Genomic DNA, 12,258 nt, shown 5'->3' with positions numbered 1-12,258 from the left:
TCTGGTGCATCTATAAAAGTTGGTGAGGGTCCTTTATAGACATGCCGAGTTGCTTAAGCTGCCTGATGAAGAAGAGGTGTTGGTGTGTCTTCTTGACCATCACATCTACATGGGAGGTCCAGGACAGATTGTCGGTTATCGTCACTCCTGAGAACTTGATACTCTCGACCCTTTCCATCTCAGCTCCATTGTTGTAGATAGTGGCATATCCTCCTCCTTTCTTTCTAAAGTCAATGATCAGCTCTTTTTTGTTTTGCTGGCATTGAGAGAGAGATTGTTATCATTGTAACACCAAGCCCTCTGTTTCCTATCTGTATTCTGGCTCATAGTTGTTTGTTATCCATCCTACCATGGTGATGACATCAGCAAGCTTGTAGATGACATTCATATGGAGTTTGGCTGCGTAGTCGTGGGTGTACAGGGAGTACAGTAAGGGGGCTGAGTACACATCCTTGTTGGGGGTGGGGCGACAGTGTTGAGGATTATCGAGGAGGAGGTACAGGTGTCTATCCTCACTGATTGTGGTCTGTGTTTGTACTAGTGTCATTATTTTTAAAAAAGTTTTAACTGTCTTTTCTGTGCTTCCTTCAGGGAGGTTGTATAAGGATTGTGACTACATTGAAGAACGTCACAGGCATCGATACGAGGTACAAACTGTTATATTTCCCACACCCCCCTCCCCCACACGCACGCGCACACACACACGCACATACATACACACACACACACACACACACACACACACACACGCTTTCTGCGCTCTTTGTCTGGGAAAATGAATCCACAAACTGTGTAGTTTTTCATTGTAAAAATATTCTGTCAAGCCTGTGAAGAACATTGAGTTTTTCCCCATCACGTTTTCTTAGTTTTTAAGTCTATATTGCTGCGCTTTTCTAATTGGTCCTTCTTTTAAGAAGTTGCGTTGGATTCTTTGATGCCAAAAGCCTCTTACCCAATCCACCCAAAAGTTCCATCTTGAAGCATAGAACAAAAAATGCTCCAAACCTGTTGTATTTCAGGTAAATCCAGCAATGAGAAATAACTTTGAAGAAAAGGGATTTCGTTTCGTTGGCCAGGATGTGGAGGGAGAACGAATGGAAATAATCGAACTAGACGGTGAGTGAGGAGATGTCGCAGTCATAGAGAATGAGATATAACACAAGTTACTCTTTAGAAAATACTCTGAATCTCACAGCTCGTTTTATTTTAAAGTTTACTATTTGAACAAACATTTTGGAGAATGCATTATCATATTTACACGTTAGCGGGATGATTAACTCCATTCGTTGAATGGCTAGTGTGTGTTTCAGGATAACACAGTGAGAATCCAGTTCCAGTGCAGAGTGTTTCCCCTCAAACTGGATACAGCAATCTATATAGACAACTATGCCCTCCTGTCTAATAGAGTGACATGGTGAAGGGCCCTCATGAACTGTGGCTAATTACCTACTTGTGTATTTAAAATTTTAAATAAATTTACAGGCTGCTTAAATACGCAAGCCTGACACATTGACTGCTGGAATATTTTGGAGTAAAGTTCTGTAAAGTTAAAAATAATGCTGCTTAGTTTTGGACACCACTTTTGAGTCTTTCTTTTTATTCATTCATGGGATGTGGGCAACACCGGTTGGACCAGCATTTATCGCCTGACCTTCACTGCTGCTGTTATGGGTCAACCACTTTGTTGTTGGTATGGAGTTACATATAGGCAGATTTCCCTGCCTCAGTGAAACCTGCTGGCTACTTACAACAATGGTTACATGGCCAACAAACTTCTAATTCCATTGTTTTAAAAGTTGAATTCACATTTAACTATCTACCGTGGTCAGATTTGAATCCATGCCCCCATGGAGCTTAGTCTTATTAGCCTAGTGACGTTACCCCTGTGCCACAGCCCCTCCTCCAGTCTGTAATTTTGCACATTACCTTATGATGTTAAGAATTATGGAGTGCTGGCTGTAGTTTTTATTGTGATCAAAATATTGTTAGCATCTTGGCAGAGTGTCTTCTGATAATCTGTAACAATTTTTTGATCCAGTTTTTTATCTGAGTGCTTCCACTGTTTCTATGGTGAGAAAAGCTCGTAATACAATTTCTAGATTGACAATCCTATCGGTAGCCTCCTCAGTTACTGACCGGAGAAATGAGGCCGCAGATCTGAGTGGCAGGTTCTTGTTGATGTGTTCCACAGACTATGACCACAAATGCGCATTCCTCAAACTCCACCAGCAGAACAAGTGGCAGCTGAATTGTCCATGCCCTATTTGGAATCACTTGAGCGTCCCCCACATTTTTACTCTGCTGTTAGGTCAGTGAATCATAGAATCCCTGCAGTGTGGAAGCAGGCCATTTGGCCCATCGCGTCAGCACTGACCCTTTGAAGCGCATCCCACCCAGTTCCAGCCCCCTACCCTGCATTTACCATGGCTACCTAGCCTGCACATCCTGGGATGCGGTGTGGGTTCTTTATGCTGTGTGTAGCCTACGACCCATCAGTGGTTTATAGGTTAATGTCAGCTTCATAGAGAGCACAGAGAGGAGTTGGTGAGAGGTGGACCCCACATCAGGCAGTCAGCAGTACCTAGACAGGCAGGCGTTGTAAAAGTAGTCAGAGGTGGAGGCAGAGTCATTAAGTATTTTTCAGACCATTTGATAGAATCTTGTTGGGCAAAGGAATCGAAAGGAGTAGTCAGGAATGTGGACTTCAAATCACCCAAGAGATGAGCCATGATCATATTGGTTGGTGGAACAGCCTTGAGGGGTCGAGAGGTCTCCTTCTGCTCCTGCTTTGCATTTCATACCAGTTCCTGTTTCCCAGAATGACCAGGAGTATTTTTAGTGCCCCTTTGACTTTTTGAATGAGCATGTTAGTTGGAGGACCAGTGTGGTTCTGCCTGTTGATTGTTTGACCTTCACGAGTAATAAGTTCTGCTGGAGGTAATTGTAGTTGAGTGCAGCTCTTGCGGAAGTGTTCTCACCCCTGTCTTTTTCAGAGCATCCCTATTTTGTTGGCGTCCAGTACCATCCAGAATTCACCTCCAGACCAATGAAACCGTCGCCACCTTACTTGGGCCTGATGTTGGCTGCTTCAGGAAAGCTTCAACGTTACTTGGAAAAGGGTTGCCGGCTGTCGCCCAGGTAACTACCTGAGATTTTCTGTCTGTTCTCCCCTTTTTCTAATTGATTCAGTGGAGGGAATTACATGTGAAGGTAACGTAAGGACGTTGCAGGTGGATACAGATGGGTTCGTTGAGTGAATTGCCAACCAACTGACTAACAGCACAACGTGGAAAAATGTGACATTGTTCACTTTGGCAGGATGAATTAAAAACCAGCAAATTACTTCAAACAGAGGAGCACTGTGGAATTCTGTGGTGCAGAGGGATTTGAGTGTTTTAGCCATCAGTGTTCACAACTGAGGGTTTTTTTAATTTACGTGTATTTCTACCATTTGTAGTTAGTAAAGAAAAGCTTTTTTCTTATGGTACAGCCACTGTAATCGGTCTCCACATCATTCAGAGTAACATGGGGGGCAGGTAGAAAGGATTAGGGTGCCATACTGTTAGATTTGGAGGATACAGGATGGAAACGCTAGCATTGAGCACATGGGCTGTTTCTGTGCAGTGAATTCCATGACAGTGGCTACCCTGACAAGGCTGCAAAAGTGAAGGAATAACCCTTAATGTCTGCCAGTGGGTTCTGCACTTCTCACACTCCTCCCATCACAAGCCTTACCCTTAAGTAAATCAGAAATTGCTGGAAAAACTCAGCAGGTCTGGCATCTGTGGAGAGAAAGCAGAGTTAACGTTTTGGGTCCAGTGACCCTTCTTTAGAACAAACCTTACCGTTTCCCACTGCTCAACGTTCTCGTCCGACCCCGCCCCCAATCTTTCCCCTTCTCTGACATTTTCAACAGTTCCCCTCTGCTCACCCCTGTCCTCACCATCCACTACAATTTTCATCACCTTGACCTGAAAGTAATGGTGCAGATATTAAATGACTAAGCATCTGTTTAAGCTGTGTATTATTTTGGATGTTATTTGCTGGTTCAATCAAATATCAAGTTTGCAGAAAAGCGCTGGACACGTATATACCTATAATTTTCATGCTGACATACTCTGAAAATGGGATTGGATTACTGTCAAATCTGTCAGCAGTGTGTAACTATTGCTTCTTTGAAAGTAGGCAGCCTGCCCATTATAAGTCTATTGGGAATAATATTGCATATATATCCATTTACATCATAGTTTAATGTACCTAACTGGTCAAAAAATGTAATTATTCTAATCTTCAGAAGCTGCATTTTCAGAACAGAAAAGGAATTTGTGCTTTTGACATGTTATAATTCCTCACCTCTGAATATTAAATATTGATTATCCTGCATTACAAATCGGTGTCCTATTTGGTCAAGCCACTTAGAATAGGACCGACTGCTGAACAGCAGGAGAATGTTAAATTCTCATATTCATCAATGTTTGGAATTTAAATAGACTTTTATTTTAAATAAAATAAATGCTTTTCATTGCTAGATTACAAGAGCAGAGATGTACAGTCTGCTGAGGCTATAATAAGGCTCTGGTCAGATCACATTTGGAATATTGTGAGCAGTTTTGGGCCCTGTATTTAAGGAAGGATGTGCTGATGTTAGAGGAGGTCTAAGGGAGGTTTACAAGAATGATTTTGGGAATGAGAGGCCTGTCATATGAGGATTGGTTGAGGACTCCCAATCTGTACTTGATGGAGTCTATCTGATTGAAACTTACAGAATACTGAGAGGCCTGGATAGAGTGGATATGGACAGGATGTTTCCCCTAGTAGGAGAGACTAGGACTGGAAGGCACAGCCTCAGTGTGAAGGGACAACCCTTTAAAACAGAAATGAGGAGGAATTTCTTCAGCCAGAGGGAGGTGAATGTGTGGAACTCATTGCTGCAGAGGGCTGTGGAGGCCAAGTCATTGAATGTATTTAAGACAGAGATAGATAGGTTCTTGATTAGAAAGGGGATCCAGGGTTACAGGGAGAAGGTCTGAGAGAGGAGGCTGTGTCCTTTAGAGTATAACGCATCTGTTCTAACTCACTCAGAGTTCCACCAACGCCTTTTGTTGTTTCAGAGTCTATGGCTCACAAAAACACTTAGGGTCCTGACTGGCACATTGGGGAGCCCTGTTTTAGGTGGATCACAGGGAGTCACTGGGAGAGGTTTTAGAAGCCATTAAGATGAGGCAGGTCCCACTTTGCACTTACTGCTATTTTAAGAATGACCTTGGCCACGTTAGCAGTTGATCTGCTGCAATTGCTTTGGGCAGAGGAAGGCAACACTCGGGCTTCCTGCTGTTAATCCCTAAATAAACTGTTCGGGGTTGGGGTTAGACGATTGGTTTATGTGTGTAAAAGGAAACAAAAAAGCTAGAAGTTAATGAATGCCCTATGACTTTGCTCTCTCCAGGGATACCTACAGTGATCAAAGTGGGAGCAGTTCACCTGATTCTGAAATTGTTGATTTAAAACTGTCAGCCATTCTAACACAGGAATAATATTTGGTAAGTCATGTGGCCAAGCTTGGATTCTGGCTTCTCCTATTCCTTTTGACGATGTCTATCTCCGCAAATCACAACTTTTTGTATGGTGTTCCTTTTAGAAAGAATATACATGATATAAAGAAAGTGATCTGAGGTTTCTGTCTTAAAGCCATTATTTGCAAATATGGTGGATGGTAAAAGCATTCTTTGCTTTATAATTGCGTTAAAGGACTTTGAAAAATTACCGATGTTGCCTGCTGATCTTCCCTCAGCATTCATTACAGCCTGGGATGTGCTTTCAAAGAGTAGTGGTGATGGAAACACAGCAGCCAACTTGTACCAAGTCCCACAAACTGCACAGGGATAGACTAGGTGATTTGTTTAAACAATATTAGCTGAGGGATAAATACTAGCTGGGGCATGGATGAAAATTCCCAGCTCTGCTTCAAACAGTACCATGGGATCTGTTACATCCATGCAAAACCCTCTTTGGCTGATTGGGATTGAGTGTAGCAGTTTCTCCCTATTTTTCTTTTCCAGAGGTGTATACTTGCTGTTGTGGTCACTAAGTTGATCAGTGTCCAAGTTGGACAGTGGAACTTTGTATTCCTACCATCCTATTTGCCACTGATGACATTGAGTCAAATCTTCAGCCACTGCTACAAACTGAAGACCGCTGTATCTTAGCAACGATCAGATCTGCTCCCCAAGTGGCTTAGCTGGTAACGGTATTGAGCAGGTGAGCCGCACAGGTAAGGGAGATCTCAGAAAGTTAGATCTCTTCAGTGCTGAGCTTAGTCAAGGCAGCAGTGAATGCTGTATTGGGACCCTACCCTGCAGCTTCAAAAGTGACAAATATGCCAGGATTTCTCAGCCGAATCAAGTGGCATTCCCCATTCTCCTCCCACCAACCTCCGAGAAAATAGACAATGCACGTGGGCAAGATGTGTCTCGATGGATAAATAATCGACTAGCACTGTCTACGAAGCATGAAAACTTGGTTGAAATACTGGAGAGTGGCGGCTGTAGAAAATCTACCCTAGCAAGGACCTCAGGAGAAAAATAGTGGAGAAAATTAAAAGTAATTCTTCTACAAGAACAAAGGATTAAGGGCAGGCATAAGCCACACAGGCCTCAAGCCTGTTCTGCTGTTGGTAAGATCAAGGTTGAACATTTACATCAACTTTACTTTCCTTTCCCGGCCCCATTCCCCTGATTCCTTAGAACCTGGATATATATCAGTCTCCATCTCGAATGTTATTGATGTCCATGGACATGGGATAGAGAATGCAACAGAAATTGCTTTTCATCTTAGTCCTAAATGATTGACCTTTTATTCTAAGAGATTGACACATGGCTCCACATGCTCTGTCAAATATTACATTTCTCTTCCCTCTCTGCCTTCGTCCAGGTGTCGCTTCATTCTACAGCTCTGAATGGTTGGTGTATGAACTACAACTTCCTGTTGATTTCACAGTATTACGTATTTGGTCTGTTGGTCTCGTCCACACAGCACACTGCCTGAGAGCCATCGTTTGTTTCATTTCGTGTTACTTTGTGAGCGTCAGTGAAAATCGTATCCATTTATTATATAAAAGGAATTACCTTTCGTTCATGTCTCCTGACATAAGCCTGCATAGATTTTAGAGTTAAGTTTTTGAATCTTGGATTTTTCTACAGTGACATAAAATCAAAGTAACGTATTGTAATGGAATTAGCAAGGATCATGTGGCATACATTTGGGACATCGCAATGTAACACCAATTGTTCATTTTGAAAAGTTCCTATCTCCCAACGTTCTTATGTTTATGGCAAACTGTACTTTTCTTTTGACACTACCTCTGCAAAATGTCGTTTTAACAGTGTGCTACTTCATTTTTATTTAGACTCCTGTGTCTGATTCAAGTTTCTCCTGATGTTTTGTTTTCTTTTATACCTCAGTATGTTGCAGGTGTAGGGTTGGAAGGATTGCATTTTTCTGTTTAGTTTATGCACTGTTAAACTCAGTGTGAAACTGGGACTGTAAAAGTTTATTTCATGTTGTTGAGAGATGTAACTTCTTATTTTTACACAAGGGTGGAATTACTTGACTTTGTTTAGAAAATGCAGTCACATTATTGCCATAAAGAATCAACAATCAGGCTGTAATTTGGGACTGTACTCTTTCATGTTTCCATTCATTGCAATCAAGTGAACTACAGCTGATTTTTGTAGTTTGGGAGCAGATTGTTTAAGAAGCAGCAGCATATTAACTTAGCATTTCAGCCTTGTTCCAGCAATTAAATTTTAATAAATACCTAGGTTAGAACCAGCATTGAAAGGGCTGTCTCAGAAGTTCCCCAGTTTAAAAAGGAGGTTGTAATTCGCTAAGACTCACCCACATATTTTCCACATCTCGATGGAGTGAGAACTGCTTGCTTTACTCAGCAGCCATATTGGCATTCACACACAGAAGTAAGAATGATCCCATCGTCATCTGGTTCCTGCTCGAGTTCTTGCTTTGGATTCAGGGCTGGAACTGGATGAAAAATCACCAAAGAGTCGCACCAGAGACGTCACTTCAAGAGTATGATTAAATGTTCCTCTTCGCCTTTAGAATTGTTTTGAGACATTGTTCCCAACTCATTCCCATGGACTTTAAGTCAGTTTAGATGCAGCATACTTGGCTTGACAGGGTAGATGCTGAAAGGCGGTTTGCCCACGTTGACTAAGCTGGAAATTAAATGGGACGACCTCAGGATAAGGAATCGACAATCTGGGACTAGATGAGGTGAAATTTCTTCTCCCAAAAAGTTTTCAATCTTTGGAATTCTCTGAGCATCATTAGATCTCTATGGTTGTCTCTGAACTTGTTCAAGACAAGGGTTGATAGATTTTTGGGAATCAAGGGATATGGGGGATAGTCCATGAAGGTGGCATTTTGTTCAATCAGCCACTTGCTTACTGGAAGACACAGCAAACTTGGCTTCAGCTTGTATTTCTTTGGTAACTTTAGATTTTTTATTTATTCATGGGATGTGGGCATTGCTGCCTGTTCCTAATTGCCTAGAGGGCAGTTAAGTGTCAACCACATTGCTGACAGTCTGGAGTCACGTAGAGACCAGACCCAGTAAGGATGGCAATTTCTGTCCCCAAAGGGCATTCGTGAATCAGATAGGTTTTTCCAACAATCAACACTGTCATCATTATCCTCTTAGTTCTAGATTCTTAAAAATTGATTACAAATTTCACCATCTGACGTGGTGGAATTTGAACCTAGGTCCTCACTTCAGTGCCCATATCTCTGGCTTAATAGTTCAGCAATAATACCCACCAGGCCATCCCCTCCCCTGGAGTTTGATGCTGGAGTAATGGTGGTGACTAATGACGAGGTTCAGCCTGATACAAGAGTGGAATTGTGAACAAGCTCATTTACCTTGTTGATGATAACCAACAACCCAAACGAATGGTATCCGAGAAGCCCAATCTTGATCACCTTGGTTTATTCTAATTTGGGTAGATGCAACACTTGGCAGCTTAAAACCAGCAAACTTATGGCAAAACAGAAACATATTTTGTCCATGGTTAGACCCCTTCCCTGGCACTTTAACACAAGAGTCTGAACCTATCAATGCAAAATATCCATTTAACAGCATGCAACAGGACAGGGTTTGTATTTCCCCTCGCTCCGTGGTTAATTAAACTTTAACCAAGTGGGAAGAGCCATAGCTGGAGAGTGAATTTTGTGGAGTGCAAGTGGGTATTTATCATAACCCCAAGCTGTACCAAACTTGAAATGAAACTGTGCCTGCTTTTATAATTCATCATGGAAAGAAACTCTTGATTCATATAATCTTGCAATAAAGATGAATGGAAGTATTATGCAGTTTTGAAATATGTGATTTTTTTTCATCTCCAAGAGCATTTTTCAGTTGATATTATTTTTATAAGTTGGGTTTGCAGATCAGTTTTGTGGCACCAACTTGTCATTCTACTCCTCCTACAGATTGAGAAAAAGCTTTTTTTATTGGTGCAGTTTTAGTCAGTTTCAATTTCCAAAACCCTGGATTATTAATATGTCCAGCGTGCAGATCATATTAGCATCTACGCTTAAACCCTGATCTTCTCTGACATTTTCTGAAGTAGTCATTGGTTTGGAACAGACTTTTATGACCTGCTGCTAACCAGGTTTGTACCTTTTCGCTATCTATAGCACAGTTTTTAACTCAAAGCATTGACTGGTTATACCATAAGTAATCAACCTTCCAAATAACGCACAGAAGTACAGAGAGCATGGAATACATAAACAGGCCCTGTTTTGGTTGTGCTCCAGTCAAACCTCCTCCAATCTTTCCTTATCTAACTCGACATAGCTTCTTTCCTTCCTCCCTTGTGTTTTTCTATTGTTCCCCTTAACTGTATCTCTCCTATTTATCTCAAATACTCTGTGTTGGTGAATGTCACATTCTACCTGTCTGAGTAAAGAAGGTTTCTTATACATTTTCTATTTCTTAGTGAAGATATGTGCGTACGCACAGTTTGAGTTATAAAAAGTTCTGTTTGGAGCCCATGGAATAGTCTTTTTATCACATGAACAATCAATATAGCTCACTAGAGGAATATTCGAGCATGTCACACTCCCAACTGTGATACAAACCAAATCTTATTTTCCAATAATGTTTAGGAACCTGACCAGAATACATTTGGCTATACAAGTAAAATTTCTGCTGCACAAGTGCAAGGCAATGGCCAACTCTATCTAGAGAGAGTCTTAACCAACTTCACTTGATGCTGAATTCTCCACTATCAACTTGTTATAATGCGGGGGGAGTGTCACCATTGGCTGAAACTGAACTCTACTAGCTTAATGAATACTGTGGCTACAAATGCAGATCAGAGGCCTGGAATTCTGTGTCAATTCCCACTACTCTTGTCCACCATCCCTACTGGCAAAATTCTCATAGCATTACTGCCCCAACTCCTGGGATGAGTGCAGCTCCACCAACACAAAGCAACCCACTTGATTGGTATCTCATTCATTCAGCACTTTAAATCTTCAATGTTTCTACCAGCAAGACTGCAATCTAATCCATCTTCAATTCATGCAGATATTTTTCGGTCAGCCTGTTCAGAGATGTTATTACACACCTCTGGAACAGGTGGGACTTGAACTCGGGGGCCAGTCTAAGCCAGAGGTAGGGATGCTAACCCTGCACTAAAAAAGCCTATCTGCAATCCATTTATGATTGTTAGCCTTGACATCTGATTGTAACTGCATCCCCAGCCTTACAAACAAAAAGTAACCTTCAGAATGTATGCAGCAATTCACCAAGGCTCCTAAACCCCTCTTATCTCTGTTCTTTGTTGCTGGGTAAATATCCTGGGACAGTGCAACAGTACAGTGGTTGCACCAAGACTACACACACTGCAGCAGTTCATGGCAGTAGCTTTGCTACTTAATAATTAGGAATAGACAATAAATATGGACCTTGCAATGACATACACCACCAGGACTCCATTACAACTCTTCTACATAAGACCATAAAAAAATTGGAGCAGGAGTAGGCCATTCGACCCCTCAAGCCTGTTGCGTAATTCATTAGGATCATGGCTGCTCCCACGTTCTTCTTTTCCACTTTCATGTCCTATCCCCATAACCACCTATGCCTTATGACATATGTTAGTGAATTTTTGCATCACAGAATGATTATCTTAAAAAGAGTGTCAGTGTTGCTTTTTGATCATAATCTTAATGAGCACTGAGAATATTTTCTTTTGGTCTACTCTGCTGCTGCATCATTACCACAAATGCTCTTCTTTTATTTACAGAGATCTATTTGCAGAAATATATGAAAACACTTCGATTTGCAGCGCCCTTTTCTTCCAATAAGCTTCCGGCCTCCTCCTGCTTTCTCACCTCTAACTGTTAAAAACATCAGCTGTGCCTAAACTCCCATCAAATCCCATTCTCTGCTCACCCTTGTGCTTCCTCACATGTATTATATCCCATCCTGTCAACATCATAATTTGGAAATTCCCAATCCGTACATTTGATATTTCCATGACTGCTCCAAACTTTATGACCCACCCAGTGACAAGATCTTTGCTCTTTGCCAACTCTGCCCCCTTTCACATCACTGGTTCCCATTACCGCAACATTGGCTGCTGTGCTTTCGCCTCTAGAACTTAGGCTTGGAATTCGCTCCCTAAACCTCTTCATCTTCTCCATGAGTCAATCTGAAAATCAACCTCATTGACTAAGCTTTTGGTCACCTCTGTATAACATCTGCATCGTCTGTCGCATTTTATGACAACCATCTTGAGATGTTTTACTGTGTTGAAGAAGCTATAAATTCAACGAATTGAGCTGGAAAACTACAGAATGCTTCTCAACTTGTCTAGGGTTTCTTTTGCTCCCGAACATGCTGGGACACTCGCTTTTAGTATTAGCATCATGGGCAAAAACCTAAACCCACTGAGGTGTAACAAGTTGAACCATACTTGTGCCAGTTGCTGCAGCATTGAAGTGGAAAGGAGGGAATTCAAAGTCTCAAACACCATCTTTGGACTGTCAATCTCCATGATCGATAATGACAAAGCTGGATGCAACTCACAATAAAGTCTGGAACATCTCATTAATGCTTTGAGGCCTATTGAGAATTTCAGGTCTGCGGCAGAGGTTTTATTGAACTGTCTTTTCTGAGTTGCTTGTTTTAAGGTTGTTTCCCCGATGACTGTAGTAAGATTTTCAGTTTGGGTT

The 12,258-nt window shown here is 41.6% G+C and overlaps 1 protein-coding gene across 1 annotated transcript in view; it reads left to right on the top strand.

Moving 5' to 3' along the window:
• LOC125486244 (CTP synthase 1-like) overlaps positions 1-9,380 on the top strand; it is a 35,592-nt gene extending 26,212 nt beyond the window's left edge. The window contains exons 4-8 of the mRNA XM_048612915.1: positions 538-647; positions 1,020-1,116; positions 2,994-3,138; positions 5,447-5,540; positions 6,931-9,380. Coding sequence (XP_048468872.1) covers positions 538-647; positions 1,020-1,116; positions 2,994-3,138; positions 5,447-5,534 — 440 coding nt within the window. The 3' untranslated portion in view covers positions 5,535-5,540; positions 6,931-9,380. The remainder of the gene's footprint in view (positions 1-537; positions 648-1,019; positions 1,117-2,993; positions 3,139-5,446; positions 5,541-6,930) is intronic.
• The last annotated feature ends 2,878 nt before the right edge of the window (positions 9,381-12,258 follow it).

This window comes from Rhincodon typus, chromosome 27 (genome assembly GCF_021869965.1).
Source record: "Rhincodon typus isolate 14 chromosome 27, sRhiTyp1.1, whole genome shotgun sequence".
NCBI classification, from domain to species: domain Eukaryota; kingdom Metazoa; phylum Chordata; class Chondrichthyes; order Orectolobiformes; family Rhincodontidae; genus Rhincodon; species Rhincodon typus.
This window is presented reverse-complemented; position numbering and strand designations above follow the sequence as displayed.